The 22931-nt window shown below is 37.9% G+C and overlaps 1 protein-coding gene across 2 annotated transcripts in view; it reads left to right on the top strand.

Moving 5' to 3' along the window:
- The window catches only part of GCFC2 (GC-rich sequence DNA-binding factor 2), a 54005-nt gene extending 49399 nt beyond the window's left edge, over nucleotides 1-4606 (top strand). For both annotated transcript variants that reach the window (XM_027072106.2, XM_015069981.3), the window contains 3 exons: nucleotides 50-196; nucleotides 3008-3132; nucleotides 4467-4606. In XM_027072106.2, coding sequence (XP_026927907.1) covers nucleotides 50-196; nucleotides 3008-3132; nucleotides 4467-4584 — 390 coding nt within the window. In that variant the 3' untranslated portion in view covers nucleotides 4585-4606. The remainder of the gene's footprint in view (nucleotides 1-49; nucleotides 197-3007; nucleotides 3133-4466) is intronic.
- The last annotated feature ends 18325 nt before the right edge of the window (nucleotides 4607-22931 follow it).

Raw genomic sequence — 22931 nt, 5'->3', positions numbered from 1 at the left:
TTTTCTTTAGAGAAACAGCTACACATACTCACCTGATACTGTACTGTAGCTTTTCCGCAATATTCTTCTTTGGAATGGACTCCTCCCAGATGACACGTTGCAAGAACTAGGACTCGGGAAGCTGCTGAATCGCTACCTTATGACAGCTCTTCTTACTGCCAGTCCTGGGCCAGATGTTGTTAAAAAGTGCAGCCAGGTAAGTATGTAGGAATGGATTCTTAAAATCTGTTTTGTGAGGTACCTGGCCAGCTCAGTCAGTAGAACATGTGACTCTCGATCTCAGGGTCATGAGGTCAAGTCCCATTTTAGGTGTAGAGATTACTTTTTTCCTTTAAAGTTTAAAATCTGTTTTGTAACAGAATAATTAAAATTGTGGTACTCACATAATAACAAATCAATTTAATAGACTAGAAACCCAAAAGCAACCAACACCTCAGTAAGAATTAGTATACTGGTTTGAATTATCACCAGCAGGGAGAAGAAAAAGCAGTACATAGTGGTAAACCAACTAAAATAGTATTAAATCCTCACTTCTCAGTAAATACCAATATAAATTTCAGATGAAATAAAGTATAAAAATGAAACTATAAAATATTGTACCAAGAAGATAAATATAGCTGATGGTAAGGGAATCCTTTTGAACTTAAAAGAAGAAATGAGCGAAAAAAGGTAAGTGATTTGATGATGAATGTGTAAAACTTAAGTGAATCAAAAAGCATTAAATATCAGGATTATTTATTTGATTATTGTTAAAACTGGAGGATAGGTTCGTTGGGGTTACCATACTTATTCCTTCTCCTGTTTGAAATTTTCTACAATGAAAAGTTTAAAAGAAAGGGAGCTGAAAAACTGATAAAAGTTGTAAACCATAACAAGGATTAATATCTACATTTTTAAAAAGATCTTTAAAATTAGTAATAATTCAGGTATTCCAATTAAAAATGGCCAAAAGACATGTAACAGGAAATTCACCCAAAAAAGAATATATAAAAATAATTTCTAATAATTCCTAAACACATAGAAAAGATTAAGAATACTAATAATCAGAGAAATGCAAAATAATACAGTAAGGATATTATTTTTACCTGTTATGCTGGCTGGGTTTTGTTTTGCTTTGTTTTTTTTGCTGTTATTTCCTAATTGCTTGTATTGTCAAAAGCATGAGGAAACCACAGTCACATCATGTCAGGGGCACCTCCAACGTGTGGTGCAGAGGTTCTGAGAAACAGTCCACTGCTGCAATAGGGGATAGAACTCTGGAGACTTCTGGCATGATGGCTACAAAACCTTTAAAGTTCTTACCTTTGACTTAGTAATTTTACCTCAAGGAATTTATCCTAAGTTAAAAATCCAAGATGCACATAAAAATTTGTTAAAACAGAAAATTCAGCGGAGTAAATTTGAGATCTAATGAATTGGGCAGCATTCCACATAGCAAGCAGAGACATCTCTCAGGAGTTGTACAAAATGGAAGATTTCATAAGAAAGGAAGATTTTCATAAGAAAGAGGGTGGAGCAAAAAAGCTATTAGCAAAAGAAAAGGATTGTTTCAGGCCAGGAGTTTGTCTTATACTGGGGAGGAGAAGGCCACCTTTTTAATCATGATGACAACCTCATTAGTGCCTCTCCAGAAATTTCAGGATTGAAGGTTAAGAAGTGGCATTCCTGGGCTGACTTGAAACTACAGTGAAGTCTTGGGCTTGCTGTTGTAAAGAGCTGTTTCTACTGGAATTTAAGTACAAAGAATATTATTGTACTATTACTTATAATAGTCGGAAACAACTCAGATATCCAAAAACATTGTCCATCAGATAAGTCATTTTTAAGAATTTCAGAATATGGAAAAATGTTTATAATACAAACTTTAAAACAACATAAAACATTGGATAGCAATTCCTACCCCACTCTGATTTCTTGGGCTATGGTTTTTATTTATCTCCCCAAAATTGAATTCAATGCCCATGCTCAATATTTCACATTCAGTTTAGTCCTCTTTGACCAGAAGAGTCTACTATCAGAAGTAGAGAAGACGACACAGGACATTCTCTCCACAGCTTGTGGCTAGATAACCATGCTAAGACAGTGTGGCTTTAAGTCCTGGGATCTTTTATGGAAAAGTGAAGGAGTTCTGTGGAAATCTTATTGAGATTGGTGATACAAACAAGTGAAAAGCGTGTGCAAATAACTTTAAATTTCAGTCCAGTAAGGGCTAGTATTTAAACCTTGGAAAAGAGCTAAATATTTCTACCCCTCGGCAGTCATGTTTCCCCATTTTTTCTGGATAATTGAAAAAGGTGATTAAAGAATAGGCTAAATCTTTGCCTCAACTGTGTTTTGAAAAGCATACATTCCAGAACTTCCACTTAACATTTTGTAATGTGTACAGGGTATATATTCCCCCCAACTTTACATTTGTAAGTACTGATCTTGATATTACCAACTATAGCATAACCTGTTTGTCAAAGAGTTTCTTTGTATATGATCTCAGGTTTTTTCTTTCTCTCATTCTCTCTTTCCTTCTAGTCTTCTGCTCTGAGGAAATTTTCTTTTTTTACTTAAACATTTTTCTGTTTTTACCAAACTTTCCCCCAATCATGCATTACCTATAGCATAATGGTAAAGTGGTATTTTCCCCAAAAAAGAAAAATTGAATGTAATTGACTCTTTATGCTGCCATGAACTTTTAAAGCAGTGTATTAAATTAGAAGATCAGAGCCATAATTCTTTTATTCTGTACCACTAAATTTATTCTGTACCACAAATACCACTAATGATTAGTCATAAAGAATAGCCTATTTTAAGCTCTTAGCATTAAAATATAGGATTTTTTTGAAAGTATAACCCTTGACCGAGAAAACTTCTCAAAATATAATCAACCGTAAGCCATAAAATGGGAAAATATACAACCTGCATGATCACTGTGAGGATTAAATGAGATGATTGATGTTAGCAAAAGGCCTTAGATAACTGTTGTTACTAAAAAATGACTGTGTATTTTGATTAACAGATAGCAGCATATTTACCAGCAAAATGGTTCCAAAGCTCTGCCATGAGAACGTCTATTCCCCAGCTAGAAAACTTCATTCAGTTCTTGTTGCAGTCTGCACAGAAATTATCCAGAAGTGAATTCAGGTAATTGTGCACATTTGTATCTCCATAAGCATAGTTCAAGGTTTCTTTTTTACACTCAGCAATTTTTAGGAAAATTTGTACTTTCACTCTACATCTGGAAAAACTCTGTGGAGGGGCCCCTGGCTGGCTCGGCTGGAGCACGCAACTCTTGATCTTGGGGTTGCAAGTTCAAACCCCACATAGAAATAACTTAAAAACAAAATCTTTAAATCAATAAATAATAAGTCCTTAGAGACTATCACTGTAGAATTAGGAGATATTTTCATGTGCAATCTTAGGAATCACTATTTTATACTCACACCTCACGCATAATAGTTCATGTCTTTTTTAACATTTACATATTTATTTTGAGCAGAGAAAGAGGAAAAGGAGAGAATCCCAAGCAGCCTCTGCACTGTCAGTGCAACACAGAGCCTGACACAGGGCTCGATCTCACAGTTCCTGGGATCATGACCTGAGCCAAAATCAAGAGTCAGACGCCTAACTGATTGAGCCACCCAGGCGCCCCAAATGTAAATCTCTTCCAAAGTAAGCATTTCCAGAAAACTGTTGCACAGGGGATTTGGGAAACTATAAATCAAAAACCTCTTATAGCATGTTTTCAAAGTGTTTTTCATTTTCCTAGCCATTTTAAAACCTCAGTAATTGTTAAGTGCAGGTCTGCAGCCTGATGTTTACCCAGGAGTAGCTAGATCTGTTTTGGGTGTCTCATTCACCTCACTAGATGTTTAGGGGTTTAAGTACAGTTGCGTTCTGATTAAGCACTTCTCCAAAATCAAACTAAAGCATTTTTAAAAATAAAAAACCAAGGGGCGTCTGGGCAGCTCAGTCGGTTAAGCAACTGACTTCGGTTCGGGTCATGATCTCGCGGTTCGTGGGTTCGAGCCCCGCTTCAGGCTCTGTGCTGACCGCTCAGAGCCTGGAGCCTGCTTTGCATTCTGTGTCTCCTTCACTCTCTGTTCCTCCCCTGCTCGTTCTCAGTCTCTCAAAAATAAATAAATGTTTAAAAAAAAATTCTTTTTAATAAAAAAAAACCTAGATTTGTAGCATTTCTGTGGGTGAATATTCTCACTGAGACTCCCACCATAATAGCCCATACAAGCTGATAGCCCCCATGCCGCACGCAACTCAGCTTTCTGATGATAGCTTTAACTTTTTTACAGCCATTCACATTAAAATTTGCCAGCATACACATCTAATAAGAGTCTCTAGTGGAATGCTTATTTGGAAAAGGTAAAGTCTGGAATATGAGATACTGGCTTAAACTTTTTTTCAGATTAACAATTAATGGTTCCCTGTCTCATGCACTTCATTTTCCTTTTTTTGTTTCCCAGGGATGAAGTCAAAGAAATAATTCTTATTCTGGTGAAAATAAGAGCTTTGAATCAAGCAGAATCCTTCATAGAAGAATGTCACCTAGACCATCTTAAATCAGTAATTAAAGAAGTTTGAGCAAACTGTGGGAAGTACTAACGTGAGATTTTAATATAATCACTCATGGCTCATTTGCTCGGGGCAGCGGTGCCCGCAGGATTCCCTCCATTCCTTCGCCTTATTTTACCTTCTGGTATCGCGAAAGGCTGCCCCTCTGTGGTGTTTGCAGGAAGTAAGCCCACAGGAGCAGTAAGAGTTAACATACTTCCCTTTGATTCTTTGGACTTCTTTTCCACTGTAAGAGAGGAGTTGGGGAAACCTTGCTGCTTTGGCTTTGGTGAGTCTTCTGAACTGACCATAGCAACATCTGTTACTTCTCTTCATCCCGTCTCTATTCACAAAAAATTAAAATGGAAATCTTAATTGGAATGAATCATTTGCTTAGGGTTAACTGAGTAAGGTATTTTAAGGCTTTTGATAACTATTGATTGTCAGATTGTCCTTCAGAAAACAAGTGTAATAAGCCAGCAAACCACCCCCCCGCCATAGGTTTGTTTTTTTTGTTTTTTTTTTAAACTCAGTACAAATTCAGTAGATGTAAAAAATTTTAATTATTCTTTTGGCTGTTAGTACTTTTTTGGCCATTTGTAATTCTTTTTGAAATCCACTCATGTTAATGGCTTTGTAAGAACTTTGTTTTAAAGATACCAATGTTTTGTCTATCCTATGTTACTGTTTTCCATATTGTCATTTTTTCTCTTAATGTATGATGTTTTTAGTGTGCTAACATTACTTGTTAGGTACTTAGATTTCTCTTCTGTTAGGGTTTTTGTCATTGGTGATAGGCTTAGGATACACGTATTTTGAATATTCAGAACATGTAATAAACTTTCCGATAAAATATTTGTGTAATTGAAAAGAGACTGAAAATTTCTCAAAATGAGTTTACTAATAATTTTTTCTTAAATCTGTTCATTAAATAACTCCAGGGTGACCCTGAATATATATTTTGTAAATTATTGCCCCAAAGAATATCAGGAAAAAAAAATACTATATTGTAGGACTTCAGCATGTGGCTTCTGACATTTTCACCTCTAGTTTTGAAGCCGTGTATTTTTTTTTTTAACATTTATTTATTTTGAGAGAGACAGAGCATGAGCAGGAGAGGGGCAGAGAGAGAGGGAGATAGAATGCTAGCAGGCTTTGCATGGTCAGCATACACAGCCCGACATGGGGCTCGAACTCACGAAACCATGAGATCATGACCTGAGCCAAAATCAAGTTCAGATGCTTAACCGACTGAGCCACCCAGGTGTCCCTGAAGCTGTGTATATTTTAACAGATTGATGTGTTATTTCTATTTGTGATTCACTAGTATGAACAGTTTGAATGCTCTTTTAGTTACACAAATTATATAAGAATAGGATCTCTTCTAGAAAGCATTTAGCATTCCTGCACCAATTACTGTCCCAGAGGTAACTGTTTTCATTTTAATGTTACCATTTCAGACTTTTTCTCTTACACAAACGTACATGTGTGTGTTAACACAAAAGGCAGATCTTTATTGCATATGAAATTTTAGTTTTAATAAAGTGTACATTTGGAAATTTCCGTGACTTTTGTATTTTTTTAAATTTTTTAAGTTTATTTGAGAAAGAGAGCACAAGCAGGGGAGGGGCAGAGAAGAGAGACAATCTCACAAGTCTCCCCACCATCAGCACAGAACCCAACGTGGGGCTAAATTCATGAGCTGAGATCAAGAATCGGACATTTAACCAACTGTGTCACCCAGGTGCCCCTGCATTTTTAATTAAAGCTGTGTTGGACATGTTTACATTTTTAATTTGGTTAGATTTTTCTTTTTGTGGAATGGGAAATATTAGAACTGCTTTCAAAACTACAAATTGCTTTAAACTCCCAATAATTTAACTAAATTTCATTATAGTAGGCTTCATTATACTTGGAGTTTGAACCTCAAGATTTTTATCCGTCATATATTATAATGGAGGATAATCAAAAACATTTGTGAAACTTCCTTAATCCCCAGTGCAGATTTTTTCTCTTCTTCCTGTTAACAATTCATCTCACATCTCAATTCTCTCCCTGGATTTTTTTCAGCTTTTCGTTCATATAAAGAATATGAAATTTTAAAAAGTCATCTTTCTTATTCTGTAAAAAAAACTTATATTGACTCTTAGGAACCCAAAAATGGACACTAAAACCCCAAAACAATTGATTTTTGCATTTCTTAGGCCTGTGACAAAATATTTATGTAGAGGACTCCCAAGAAATACCATATATGATTCAAAACCTGAAAAAGCTAAAACAATAACAGACCAATATCCCTCATGAACACAAGAATAAAAGTCCTTCAAACATTAGCAGATTGAACCTAGCAATGTATTAAAAGGATAATACATCTTGACCAAATAGGTTTTATTCCAGGAGAGCAAGGTCTATTTAACATTAGAAAGTCAATCAATATGATTTACCTGTGAACAGAGGAAAATATCCTATCAATGATTATAGAAAATGCACTGGACAAAATTCAACATCCTCTCACAATACAAACCCTAGGAGTTAAATTCCTCAGTCCTACAAAGAGCATCTGCAAAAGAACATCTACACTTAACATCATACTTCATGGTGAAATACTAAGCAAACCAAGGATGTCTGCTCTCACCATTTCTGTTCAACACTGTTCTGTAAGTCAGAGCCATACAATCAGTCAAGAAAAAGTCATAAAGATTGGAACACAAGAGCTCAGAATAGTCATTCACAAATGATATGGCTGTTTACACAGAAAATCTTACTCTGCAAGAAAAAGAGAACCAGCCAGAACTAATAAGTGAATTTAGCAAGATCTTAGAAAAATCAAGGCCTGGGGCATGCTGGTGATCTGATTAGAAACTTAAAGTTTAAAAACAGTAACATTCTAGTAGCAAAAAAACCTCAAATACCTAGGAACAAATGTATAGCTCTATGAGACCTCTGCAGTAAAGAGCAAAACTTTGCCGAGAAGATGAAAACTTGGACTTGAGAGACATCATGTTCGTGAATTGGAAAACAGTTTTCGGTTAAGGGGTCTATTCTCCATAAATTGATTTATACTTCGCAATCCCTATCAAAATTCCATTAGACTTAAAAAAAAGACTGGTTTAATATATTAAAAATTATGTAGAAGTGCGAAGACCTTACAAGAGCCAAACAACCTTAAGTTGGAAGACATGTTTACCTGCTATCAAAATTTAAAGGAGGCATCTGGCTGGCTCAGTTGAAAGAGCTATGACTCCTGAACTTGCAGGTGTGAGTTCAAGCCCCACACTGGGTGTAGAGATTACTAAACTAACAAAAAACTTACATGAAGTTTAAGTAATCAAGACTGTGGTATTAGAATCAGTCAAGAGTCCAGAAACAGACGTACACAAATTTTAACCAAGATGGCAAGTTAATTCAGTGGGAAAAGGAAAGTATAACAATATTGGTGAAACAATTGAATGTACGAAATAAAAAGCCTTGACTCTTATTCTCTACTCAGACACACACACACACAAAATCATGGATTTAAATGTAGAACCCAAAAACAAATGTAGGAAAAAAAATTTTGAGATTTCTTGGACACAAAGTACTAAACGAAGAAAAAAAAAGGACAAGTTGGATTTAAAATTCAAAATTTACGCAACATCTTAGGTCCTCTGGGAAGTACAAATTAAAACCACCATGATACACCATTTCACATACACTAGAATGGGGAAAAAAAAAAACATCCACAAATGTCAAGAATGTGAAGCCACTGGAACACTCCTATGTTGCTGCTGGAAGTATAAAATGAACAACCTCTTTGGAGAACTATTCATCAGTTTCTTAGTAAAGTTAAACATTCACTTGCCATACAATTCAGCAAAACCATTCCTGAGCATTTATGCAAGAAAAAATATGCCGGGGCGCCCAGGTAGCTTGGTTCAGCATCCGACTTTGGCTCAGGTCGTGATCACATAGTTTGTGGGTTTGAGCCCTGCGTCAGGCACTGTGCTGACCTCTCAGCCTGGAGCCTACTTCGAATTCTGTGTCTCCCTCCCTCTCTGCCTCTACCCTGCTCCCCCTCTGTCTCTCTCTCCCTCTCAAAAATAAACATTAAAAAACCATATATGTTCACAAAAACATGAGTATACATAACTGTTGATAAGAGCCTTATTAATAGCCCAAAACAGAAGGTATAACTGGTGTATTCATAAAATGGAAAACTACTCAGCATTAGAAATGGGCTAATGCATATAACTTAATCTCAAAAACATCATTAAATGAAAGAAGTTAGAAAAGAATACATACTTTATGATTCAACGTAAGAACAGACCTAAAACGATGGAGGAATGAAAATAGACGAGGAATCTGGTAGTGATGGAAATGCTCTGTAACAGGATTTGCATGATGGGTACAGGAGTGTATTCAAAGTTAATTCATTGAATGGAAAACCTAAGATCTGTGTGTTTTATTGAATGTTATAGTGGTGCATCAATTTTTTAAAATACTTTATAGATCAGACAAGTGTCTGGAATAGTGAACTATCTCACACACTGTTGAGTGTGTGAGAGTACCGTTGAATACCATACTAATTGTTCTTCGTGATACTTTCTAAAGTCATTAGATGTTAACTGAGGAAAACTGGTAGGGATATCCAGAGATACTTTTGTTTTTAACATACCTAGTCCATTAGACCAGTGTTGGATTTGTTTATTATTATAATTGAGAGAGACAGACGGAGTTTGAGTGGGGGAGGGGCAGAGAGAGGGGAGAGAGAGAGTCCCAATCTGCACTGTCAGCGCAAAGCCCAAATTCACAAACCAGGAGATTATGACCTGAGTCAAAATCAAGAGTCACGTGTTTAACCGACTGAGCCACCCAGGTGCCACTAGACCAGTGGTTTTCAACCCCTTTTCCACCCAAATGAACCTAAACCTAACACATTTCCGTCAAGAATAGTACCTTAGAATCACTGCCCTGAAGGATTTCACATAAGGGATTCAGTGTGATCTGCTAACCAGAAATGCCCCCAGGAAAATTCTGTAAGAGAATCAAGGACTAATTTATGTTGACAATATTCTCTTAATCAAGTCACATGGAGTTAGTCCAGAGAAATGTGAATTAATGTCAATAAAGATTTGACATTTAATAAAAAGCCTGTAAAAAGAAGATTCAGGTTGACGATTCAATTGAGTATTTTCATGTAGATGGTTTCAAGACAGAATTAAGTATCTATAGACCCAACAGTTCCCAAACTGAGCTGAGATGCCCTGGGCACCGTCGTAACCCACAGGACATTGTGGGACATTTTAAATTCTCAAGGGAGACAGCAGTACTCAACACCACTCACAAACCACTGGAGCTTCTAGCTCAAGGCTGTTCAGTGTCAGCGTTAGATCATGTTACAGTACTTTAGAAGACAACACGTATTTGTGAAGCTGGGTTTCCAGAGGCCGCCGTTAAAAGCAAATGGAGACCAGCCTTGAAAATTCCCTAAGCAGGCAAAACCAGTTTAGTCCTACAAGCAAAGCTTAATTTAGCTTATTTTGCCAGACTGACGACCTGGGTCATTTCTTGTTTACACCTCTAAAAATCATAAATAAAACTTAAACTGTTTCCCAAGGTTGGTATGAGGTAACCACTGACCAATTCACTATCATTTAAGAAAATTCTAATATAACCAATGAATTTAGAATAAACTGTCACTGCTTTCTCACTATATAAACTGCTCACACCAACATACAACTGAGGGGCATCCAGCTGCTCAGTCAGAAGAACGTGAGACTCTGGATTTCGGGGTCATGCGTTCGAGCCCCACATTGAGTACAGAGATTACTGAAATAAATAAAACTTAAAGACACACACACACACACACACACACACACACACACACACCTGAGCTTTATTCCATGTTTTGGTTTAAGTGCTCCCAGTTTACAAACTATTTTTAATTACTACTTTGGTGATTCACTGGTTTTATTTGTTATTTCTGAACTTCTGACACTGTGATAAAAGCAAGTACCTCATGAAATTCCATGTGGAACAGAAAATGAGTAGTAATGTCCAATTTGATTCCAAGGTTTGATAAGTTGCTTAGGGGCAGATACACAAAACCCAATTAGTAATTATAATTTAAGGATGCAATATTTTAAATGTGTATTATTTTTAAATATTTAGACCTAACTGGTTAATAAATGGTGCTAAGCATGGGGCACCTGGGTGGCTCAGTCAGTTAAAGCATCAGACTTCAACTCAGGTCATGATCTCACGGTTTGTGAGTTCGAGCCCCGCATTGGGCTCTGTGTTGACAGCTCAGAGCCTGGAGCTTGCTTCAGATTCTGGGTCTTCCTCTCTCTCTGCCCATCCCCTGCTCACACTCTGTCTTTAATAATGATTAAAATTTTTTAAATAAAGTAATAAATGGTGCTAAGCATTTCTTGTGGTCTAGGGGGCCCCATTAAAAATTCCTTAAAAAACAGGGGCATCTGCAGGGTATAAAATCAATGCACAGAATTCAGTTGCATTTATATACACCAATAATTAAGCAGCAGAAAGAGAAATGAAGAAATTGATCCCATTTCCAACTGCACCAAAAACCATAAAATACCTTGGAATAAGCCTAACCAAAGAGGTGAAATATCTACACGCTGAAAACTATAGAAAGTTTATGAAAAAAATTGAAGACACAATAAAATGGAAAAATACTCCATGCTCATGGATTGGAAGAACAAATATTGTTAAAAATGCAATAGCATTTCTACCGAAAGCAATCTATGTATTCAATGCAATACCTATCAAAATAACACCAACACTCTTCACAGAGCTAGAACAAACAACCCTAAAATTTGCATGGAACCAGAAAAGACCCCAATAGCCAAAGCAATCTTGAAAAAGAAAACCAAAGCAGGAGGCATCACAATCCCAGACTTAAAGCTGTACTACAAAGCTGTAATTATCAAGACAGTACATTATCAAGAACAGACATTCAGATCAATGGAACAGAATAGAGAGCCCAGAAATGGACCCACAAACATATGGCCAACTAACCTTTGACAAAGCAGGAAAGAATATCCAATGGAATAAAGACAGTCTTTCAGCAAGTGGTGCTGGGAAAACTGGACAGTGACATGCAGAAGAATGAACCTGGACCACTTTCTTACACCATACACAAAAATAAACTCAAAATGGATGAAAGACCTAAATGTAAGACAGGAAGCCATCAAAACCCTCGAGGAGAAAGCAGGCAAAAACCTCTTTGAGGGGCGGCTGGGTGGCTCAGTCAGTTAAGCGTCCGACTTCAGCTCAGGTCACGATCTCGTGGTCCATGAGTTCGAGCCCCGCGTCGGGCTCTGGGCTGATGGCTCAGAGCCTGAGCCTGCTCCCGATTCTGTGTCTCCCTCTCTCTCTGCCCCTCCCCCGCTCATGCTCTGTCTCAAAAATAAATAAACGTTAAAAAAAAAAAATTTTTTTTTTAAAACCTCTTTGATGTTGGCCACAGAAACTTCTTACTAAACACATCTCTGGAGGCAAGGGAAACAAAAGCAAAAATGAACTACTGGGACCTCATCAAAATAAAAAGCTTCTGCACGACAAAGGAAACAATCAGCAAACCTAAAAGACAAGTAACGGAATGGGAGAAGATATTTGCAAATGACATATCAGATAGAGGGATAGTATCCAAAATCTGTAAAGAACTTATCATACTCAACACACAAAAAAATAATCCAGAGAACAAGGGCAAAAGGCATGAATAGACACTTTCCCAAAGAAGATATCCAGGTGGCTAACAGACACATGAAAAAATGCTCAACATCACTCATCATCAAGGAAATACAAATCAAAACCACAATGAGATGCCCCCTCACCCCTGTCAGAATAGCTAGCATTAACAACTCAGGCAACAACATGTTGGAGAGGATACAGAGAGAGAGGATCTCTTTTGCACTGCTGGTGGGAATGCAAACTGGTGCAGCCACTCTGGAAAACAGTATGGAGGTTCCTCAAAAAACTAAAAATAGAACTACCCTACAACCCAGCAATTGCACTACTAGGTATTTACCCAAGGGATACAGGTGTGCTGTTTCAGAAGGGCACGTGCACCCCAAAGTTTATAGCAGTGCTATCGACAATAGCCAAAGTATGGAAAGAGCCCAAATGTCCATCGACAGATGAATGGATAAAGATGTGGTATATACATACAATGGAGTATTACTCAGCAATCAAAAAGAATGAAATCTTGCCATTTGCAACTACGTGGATGGAACTAGAGGATATTATGCTAAGCGAAATTAGAGAAAGACAAATATGACTTCACCCATATGTGGAATTTAAGATACAAAACAGATGAGCATAAGGGAAAGGAAGCAAAAATAATATAAAAATAGCGAGGGGACAAAACATAAAAGACTCTTAAATATAGAGAACAAACTGAGGGTAGCTGGAGTTGTGGGTGGGGGGCATGGGCTAAATGGGCAAGGGGCCCATCCCACTTGTTGGGATGATCACTGGGTGCTATATGTAGGGGATGAATCACTGGATTCTACTCCTGAAATCATTGTTGCACTATATGCTCACTTGCATGTAAATTAAAAAAAAAAAAAACAAAAACAAACGAACAAAACAGGAGCACCTGGGTGGTTCAGTTGGTTAAGCATCTGACTCTCAGTTTTGGCTCAGGTCATGATCTCACGGGTTCATGACTTCAAGTCTCAAGTCAGGTTCCATGCTGTCAGCGAGGAGCATGCTTGGGATTCTCTCTCTTTTCCCCCAACCCCTTCTCTCTCTCTCAAAATAAGTAAACTTTAAAAAAAAAAAAGATTAAAAATGTCTTAAAAACTAAATGTTCTATAAAGTGAGAAAGCACCACTGATAGCTTTTTCACTGAAAAACACAGAATGTTCCTAGACACATTTGGACTTATTTTTGTATAAGATTTTATTTTTAAGTAATCTCTACACCCAATGTGGGGCACAAACTTACAACGCCAAGGACAAGAGTTGCACGCTCTATCCACTTAGTCAGCCAGGTGCCCCATTTGGATTTCTTAAAGCTAGAGAGGGAAAAACATAGGGAAACGACTTCCCTATTGTGCTCAAATTTTTAGGAACACCTCTAGGATTTTTAAATCATAAACGACTATTATAGACCATTAAATTTCATAAATATCTGCCTGGTAGGGTGGCCAGCCTTCCCAGTCTGCCAGGACTAAGGTGTTTTTAAGATGCAGGGCTTCTGGTGCTAAAATCGGAGAAGTCCCCTGCAAACCAGGACAATTTGGTCACTCTACTGCCTTCACTGAAAACGCCCCAAGCATTTTAGTTAGAGGCCTAATTTAAAGCAAAATGACCTGCCTTGGATTTCACCTCCATTCTGCTGTTTCTATAGGAGGCAAAATGTTAAATGCAGTGATTCTCAGAACTAGTTGTACATTAGAATCACATCAGGAGCTTTTTAAAACACTAAAATCCATCACTGTCCTTGGTATTTTGATAAAGTCTGGAGACTTTTTACATTTTTTTTAAAAAGCTTTTATTTTCAAGTAATCTCTACACCCAACATGGGGCTCAAACTCACAACCCCAATATCAAGGGTTGCAGGGACCATTGATTAAGCAGCCCAGGCGCCCCTGGAGACTTTTTTAAAAACCGATTTTAAAAGAATTCTCAGGGGGCGCCTGGATGGCTCAGTCAGATAAGCATCCGACTCTTGGTTTCAGCTCAGGTCCTAATATTGCAGTTTGTGGGTTCCCGCCCCACATCAGGCTCTGTGCTGACTGTACACAGCCTGCTTGGGATTCTGTCTCCCTCTCTCTCTGCCCCTCTCCTGCTCACGTGCTCTAAAATAAACATTTATAGATAGATAGATAGATAGATAGATAGATAGATAGATAGATAGTTCTGGGGTGGGGCTCTGTCAGTTGAGCGTCTGACTCTTGATTTTGGCTCAGGTCATGATCTCACTGTTCATGGGTTCGAGCCCCATGTCAGGCTCTGCCCTGACAGCACAAAGCCTGCTTGGGATTTCTCTCTCTCTCCCTCTGTCTGCTCCTCCCCACCCCCTCTTTCTCAAAATGAATAAATAAACTTTAAAAAGAAAACCAAAGAGATCTGACTCAGGCATTTGTGAGGTTCAACATTAGCCCCACCAGCCACCATCTGTGCCACTTCAGAACAGCTGCTTACCTCTCTAAAGCGATCTCATTTGTAAAATGGAGTAGAAGCACCTGTCTCATAAGGTTTGATGAACAATAAGAGACATGAGATGCCTTGCACAGTGTCTGGAACAGAGGAGCCCTTCTAATGGGTTAAAGACTAGCTTATCCCTGAAAACTGAAAAGTTAAATATATCATTCTTTTTCTAACAGGAAAAACCTTAACAGTTTGAATGCTGTGCATTATACAAAAGACTCAGGGAGTTATTTCTTTTAAACCATTAACTGCCCTACTGCAACGCTAAATGGAGGTTTAAACACAACACACTCTTGAGCAACATGATGGAATGTGCAGATTCAAGGTCTTGTCCTCCCACAGAAACATTGAAAGACAAGCAGGAATGGTCACAACCAACTTTTGCAGAACTGTGGGAAACAGTCATGTTTATATTAACCAAGCGAACACAGGATCAAATAAAAGGCAACTTATAAAAAGGCAGGAAGTCACCAAGATACCAACATAGGTTGTTCCAGACTTCGCGCCTCCTCACAAGAATTGACAAAGTATGCATGGACACCACTGAAAAAACCTGGAACACAGAAGTGAGGCTGAAGCACCCTACACACACACACCACAGGGACCAAGACAGACTGCATTAAAAAAGAGAAGCATCTACATGCTCACCACGTTGCCCCTCTTTAGGCTGAGGCAGCACCACAACAAGAGGCCTTCCCTGAGCCTGTGGTTCCCCCAGGGGGAAAAGAGAACACAGGATTGACGTCCGGCATCCCCCCGCACATCTGGTCACTTACTGGGACTCCCACCCAGTCTTACCTCCAGGAAAAGCCTGGTCAGGACACTGGACACTGTGCTCGAGCAGAGAGAGCAGCAGGGCAGAGTTGACCATCCTCCGAGCAAAGCCAGTGGCACCATTCAGCGGGAGAACCTGGGGGCAAGTCAGCTTTGGTCAAGACCACAAACAGCCTACTTATCCAGATTTCAAGCTAGGCCCCCTGCTCCACCCAGGGTGGAGAAGAAAAATTTGTAACACTGCCGAGTGTAGCTCCTGGTCCCTCCTAACCGGGAAGCCTGACTACGAACACCTAAGAGGATGCTGAGAGCAGGCTCTCCTGCTTTTTCTGGGCGGGAAGCTACATCATAGGCCCAATCAGTGCTGAGTAGCTCTTGGCCCCATCTGAGTGGGAAAACTAACCAGGAACAGCTGGGAGGCTGCTTGGCGCTCACTCTCCTGCTCTATTTAGGTAGGGAAGCTAGTTGACAGCCCTTCCCACTGCTGAGGGTGGCTCCTGAATCCCGCTGGCCCAGAAAGCTTGGCTGGAACACCAGGAAAGCTCCATAAGCCTAGCAACACTTAAGTGGAGACTCTAGCAGGGTCAGCTGGCTCCATCGGGCCGGAGACTTCAGTGCACAGTCTTGTCCCATGTACGTCCCCAAACAAGTTGCGGTGCAGGACCTGGGACCTGTTCTGCTGCCCTGCTAGCACAGGGGGGCTAATTCATAATCCTACCTGCTGCTGAATATAGCACCTCATCCTGCCTAGTAAGCCTGACCAGAGAACCCAGGCAACCACAGAGCCCAATCTACAGCCTTGCTAGATCAGGGAAATAAGCCAGCAGTCCTATCCAATGTTCTCAGCCAGCAGCATCCCACACCCACCTCAGAGCTCCAGCAGTGGCCTCACCCCAAAATAGACCCTGATAGCAAGTCCTGCCTGCCCAAGGATGCTACCAGCTGACAAGTCTAAACATTCAAACTGAGAAGATGGTGAAGAGCTTTCCCTGCCAAAGCAATCCTAAAAAGTCTAGAAGAGAGACTGCTTACTCAAATGTGTAGATACCAACATAAGGAGTCAAGGGTTGCAAAAAAAACAGATAAACATGACACCATAAGGAAACTGGTAAAACGCTAACAACTGACCCTAAAGAAATGGAGATCTGTACACTGTCAGAAAAAGAATAATCCTCTTAAAGAAATTTAGTGAACTGCAAGAACACACACACGACTAAAGGAAGTTAGGAAAACAATGCATAAACACAATAAGAAGTCCAACAAAGAAAGAAAAGCCAAACAAACAGGAATCCTAGGGTTGAAAAATACAATGACTGAAGAATTCAATAGACAGCTTCAAAAGCAGACTCAACCACGCAAAAGAAAGAATCAGTGACCTTGAAGATGGGACATTTGAAATTATCCAGAGGGGAAAAAGAAAAAAGAATGAAAAAGAGTGAAGAAAGTCTATGGAGCTTATGGGACACCATCAAAAGAAACAATATCATTATGGGAATTCCAGAAAGAAAAAGGGATAGAAAGTACAGTTGACCCTTCAAAAATGCAGGGGTTAGGGGTGCCAACCCCTATACACTTGCAAATCTACATAAAACTTTTGACTCCCCCAAAACTTAACTAATAGCCTATGACTTAACTAATAGCCTATGAGTGTTGGAAGCATTACTGATAACACAATTAACACATATTCTGCATATGGATTTAATATATAATACATATACTGTAATCTTACAGTTAAGCTAGAGAAGATAAGATATTAAGAGTATCACAAGGAAGAGAAAATATATTTACAGTACCACAGTGTCGAAAAAAAACCCCACGCACAAGTGAACCCACACAGTTCAAACCTGTGTTGTTCAAGATCAATTGTATATTTAAAGCAATAATCCTTGAAAATTTCCAAAACCTTGAGAGAAAAATGAACATCCAGATCTATGAAGACCAAAAGACCCCAAATAGGTTGAATTTGAATAGACCTACACTGAGACACATTATAAATTGTCAAAAGACCATTTATGGCAAGTCAACAGCTAACATATTCAATGGTTAAAGGTTCAAAGCTTTCCCTCTACTAAGATCAGGAACAAGACAAATGCACCCCCTCTCAACAGCTCCTATTCAACGTAGTACTGGAAATCCTAGCCAGAGCAATCAGGCAAGAGGAAGAAACAAAGGCATCAGATTGGAAAGGAGGTAAAATTGACTTTACTCGCACATGACATGATTTTATATGTACAAACTCCTAACAATTCTACCAAAAAACGTTTACATCTAACCAAAGAATTCTGTGAAGTTCCAGGAAACAAAATTAACATACAAAAATCAGTAGTGTTTCTATAAACTAACGATTCTTGGAAAATCAGTGAAGTAAACAATCCCGCTTACAATAGCATCAAAAATAATATAAATACTTAATAAATTTAAACAGGAAGTGAAAACTCTATACACTGAAAACTATACAATGCTGATGAAAGGAATCAAAGAAGACACAAATAAAGGGAACTGTATCTCATGTTCATGTATTGGAGGGATTAATATTGTTAAAATGCCCATACTACCCCAAACCATCTATAGATTACATGGAATTCCCATTAAGATTCCAATGGCATTTTTTACAGAAAAGAAAAAAAAAATCCTGAATTTACACGGAAAACAAATAGCCCAAGCAATCCTGAGAAAGGAGAACAAAGTAGAGGCATCAAACTTGCTGATTTCAAGCTATATTTTAAAGCTATAGCAATCAAAACAGTATGGTCCTGGCTTAAAAACAGACATATAGACCAGTGGAAGAGAATTGAGAACCCAGAAATAAACCCATGCCTACACAAGCAACTAATACATGACAAAACAGACAATACTCAATATAGTCTTTCAATAGATGGTGGTAGAAAATTTGCATATTCACATCCAAAAGAATGAAACTAGACCCCTGTCTTTCACCATTCACAAAAATTAACTCAAAATGAATTAAAGACTTAAATGAAAGACTGGAAACCATAAAACTCCTAGAAGAAAACATAGGAAAAGAGATTCTTCACATAGGTCTTGGCAATGATTTTTTGGATATGCCACCTACATAAAGCTCAAGGAACAAAGTAAAAATGATTGGGACTACATGAAATTAAAAAAGCTTTTTGCACAGCAAAAGAGGAGACAACCTGCAGAATGGGAAAACACACACAGGAATCTTATTCAGCCATAAAAAAGGAATTCCTGCCATTTGTGACGATACGGATGGAACTTTTCCCATGTTTTTTTTGTTGTTGTTGTTTGTTTTGTTATATGTATGATTATTAATAAACTTTTTGTGGTAATTATTTCACCATACATGAAAGTCATATCATTATGCTGTATACCTTAAACTTACACAGTGCTATAGGTCAACTATATTTCAATAAAACTGGAAAAAATAATAAACGTAATGATAGGAAATCTTTGTGACATTTTTATTTGCCCTTTTGATGTGGCAGCAGTCTTGAAAATGGCAGCGGTAGTTTCTGTGTTGGACCTTGGTCCCCATTGCTGGAAAGAACAGAACAGACCACTGACAAATTACGGTTTATATCTACACTAGCCTATCCATGGGTGGAAGGACTGAAGCGGAGCACTCATCTCTGCTCTCACCTTAAACTCAGTCCAGAAAGCAACAGGTATTGCTCAAATACGGGTGTAAGGCAAACCAACAATCCACAAAGGCCTGGGTGAAAAGATATCATTGAGATACACAACAGACCACCTAAAGACTGGGAGAAAAAGCTTGGGGGGGAGGGGGAACGGGGGGGGGGGAGTTCCTTTGGGAAATTAAGATACTCAAAAGCATATATTCAAAAGAAATTTAGAAAGCCACACGTACGCCAAGGGCAAGAAGCATGGTAAGAAAAGATCCGAGAGGATCCTATGTTTTCCACTCGGGCTGTTAGGCTTAGTGCGAGCCTGGGTAAGTGTTGAGGGAATAACCCAGAAGGGACAATTGGCAAAGACTGGGAGAGGTATTTGTTTTAGCTCCTGGCTTTCAAGGAAATACTATCTAAGTACAAGTTAAGAAACAGACTCAGTGATCACACACAATAAGGAATCAAATCTCTGCAAAAATAGCTTGGAAACATCAGTAAACAAATGGACTGCAGTCCCATAATCGTAATAAAGGAAACTCTGGGGAAGGAGGGGAAATCTGATATCCAGAATCATACCATAATATTTAAATGTCCAGTTTTCAACAAAAAAAGTCAAAAGACATTCAAAGACACTGGAAAGTATGGCCACTCAAAGGAACAAAATAATAGAAAACATCCCTGGAGAACCACAGACATCGGAATTAATAGACAAAGCCTTCAAAGCAACTGTCTTAAATATACTCAAAGAACTAAAGGGAACCAGGGACAAGGAATTAAAGAAAATCAGAAAAGGGATAGGTGAACAAAATGAGAATATCCATAAATACACAGAAATTATCAAAAGGAACCAAACAAATTCTGAAGCTAGAAAGTAAAATAATTGAAATTAAAAGTTCACTAGTAGAGTTTAACAGCTAATTGTACCAAAATAGAAAATAGAATCAGCAAACTTGAAAACAGGACAATTACACTGACCAAGTCTGAGGACTAGAAAGAAAATAGAAAGAAGTGAATAGAGACTGAGGAACTGGAGGGACACCAGCAAACAGACCAGCATATGTATTATCAATGTCCCAGAAGAAAGAAGCAGAAAGAATATTTGAAGAAATAATGGCCAAATACATCCAAAATTTGAGCAAAGACATGAATTTGCAAATCCTGAATCTCTGTGAACTCCAAGTGGGATAAATGTAGAGGCCTACACCAAGACAGTAGAATGAAACTGTCGAAAAACAAAGGCAGGGAGAATCTTGAGAGCAGCAAAAAACAAACCCTCTTCCTCAAGATCAAAAGATCCTCAATAAAAGTAACAGCCAATTCTCAGCAGAAACCAGAGGCCAGAATGCTATGGGGTGACTATTTAAAGTGCTCAAATAATAATACCGCCAACCAATAATTCTGTATCTGACAAAACCATCCTTCAAAAATAAGGGAGAAATGAAGATGTTCCCAGATAAACAAAACCCGAGGGAGTTCCTTGCAATCAGAGCTGCTCTACAGAAAATGCTAAAGGGAGTACTGTGGGCAGAAAAAAAACAACATCAGACAGTAACCTGAATCTGTATGATGAAATAAAGATCTCCAGTAAAGGTAAGTACAGACAAATGCATACAAAACAATTATAAATCCGTTATGGAACACACACTCTATAAGATAAAATCTGTGACATCAATAATATAAAGGCAGAACAGAACTTTGTAGTAGAGATTTTGTATGCTATGGAAGTTATGTTAGTATCAGTTCAAACTAGATTATTATAAATTTCGGATGTTAAATGTAATCTTCATGGTAACCACAAAGGAAACATTTAACAAATATACCTGTAAAGGAATGGAGAAGACAATCAGTTCACTACAAAAAAATCAACAACACAGAAGAAAGCAGTAATGGAGAAAACGAGAAACAAAAGGGGTATAAAATATAAAGAAAACAAATAATAAAATAGTAAGTCCATTCTTTTTACTGACTTAAATGCAAATGTATTAAACTCTCCAAACAAAAGACAGAGATTGTCAAACAGATAAAAAAAAAAACAAAACACAAGATCTAGCTCTATGCTGTCTATAAGAAACTCACTTTAGTGCCAGACACAAAAGATATGTGTGTGTGTGTGTGTGTGTGTGTGTGTGTGTGTGTGTGTGTGTATATATATATATATTTTTTTTTTTTAAAGTAAAGTCTACCCCCAACATGGGGCTTGAACTCACACCTTGAGATTAATAGTCCCATGCTTTACTGGGGAGCCAGCCAAGCTCCCCAAAAAAGATACTCTCTGTAAACAGTAACCAAGAGAGCAGAGGTGGCTGAATATCGGGCAAAATAGACTATAAGCAAAAAACTGTTACAAGAAACAAAGTATATTACATATTGATAAGTCAATTCATCAAAAAGATAGAATAATTTATGTAGTGAACAATATGCCCCCAAAATACATGAAGCAAACACTGACAGAATTAAAGGGAAAACTAGAGAGTTCTATAATAATTGTTGGAAAATTCAACATTCTCCTGTCAAAATGGATAAAACACTTACAAGGTCAATAAGAAAACAGAAGACTTGGACATTATAAATTAACTAGACCTAACAGATGTTTACAAAACACTCCACCCAGCAACACAATCTAGTTTTCTCAAGTGCACGTGGAACACTCTGCAGGACAGACCACATGTTAAGCTACAAAACAACTTTCCATAAAGTTTAAAATGATACTTTGAAATCATACAAAGTATCCTCTCTGACAAAAGGGAAAGTGGAAAATTCATAAATAGGTGGGAATTAAACAGCCCCAATGCAAATCCAGAAAAGGGGTTAAAGAAATGGAAAGGAATATTTAAATATATATGTACCAGCAATTACATTCCAGGGTATAAACCTGCAATATGTTTAAAAAGAATATAAAAATAGCAACTCAAAGAGATACCTGCATGTCAGTCTTCATTGCAGCATTATTCACAATAACCAAAAGGTGAAAATAACCCAAGTGTGCATCAAGAAATGAATGGATAAACAAAATATAGTAATTATACAGTAGAATATTTTTTAGCCATAAAAAGAAATGAAATTCTGATGTTATAACATGGATGAATCTTGAAAACATATTCGCGAAATAAGCCAAATGCAAAGTACAAATATTTTGTGATTCCACTTAAAAGAAGTATCTAGAATAGGTAAATTAATAAAGAGTAAAAAATAAATAAGGAGTAGAATGGGATTTACCAGGAGCTTGGAAGAGAGGGGATAGGAATAGAGAGTTACTTAATGAGTTTGTTTGTGGTAAGGAAAAAGTTCTAGTGGTGATGGCCACACAGCATTGTGAATGTAATTAATGCCACCCGAATCATACACTTAAAAATGGTTAAAGGGCAAATTTTGCTATATATCTTACAATACAAATTTTTATCCTATACACATTAATATATTAAGATTTACTTTGTTTCTGGAGGAAAACTCACAAGAATTTTAAAGATAATTTTAGAGTGAAAACAGTATTCATTGTGTTACGAACACATGTACTTATGAGCTGATCATATTTACCCAGCTTTAGATCTTGAAATGTATCATTCATCTGCTCCTCTGCCAAGGTTGAATGAAGTTTGTTTACCAAGGTAAAAAACGAACAGGCTTTAATGATTATCTTTTGACAAGTTAAAGGGAAAAAAAGTATCGGGCACCTCGGTGTGGCTGTCGGTCAAGCATGCCTCTTGATTTCAGCTTCAGGTCACAATCTCATGGTGATGAGATTGAGCCCAGCATCGTGGAGCCTGCTTGAGATTCTTGATTCTCTTTCTCTCTGTCTCCTGCCCCTCCCCCACTCATTCTCTCTCTCAAAAAA

The sequence above is a fragment of the Acinonyx jubatus genome, chromosome A3 (genome assembly GCF_027475565.1).
Source record: "Acinonyx jubatus isolate Ajub_Pintada_27869175 chromosome A3, VMU_Ajub_asm_v1.0, whole genome shotgun sequence".
Lineage (NCBI taxonomy): Eukaryota > Metazoa > Chordata > Mammalia > Carnivora > Felidae > Acinonyx > Acinonyx jubatus.
The sequence above is the reverse complement of the archived record's forward strand: the minus strand, read 5'-3'. Positions and strand labels throughout refer to the sequence as shown.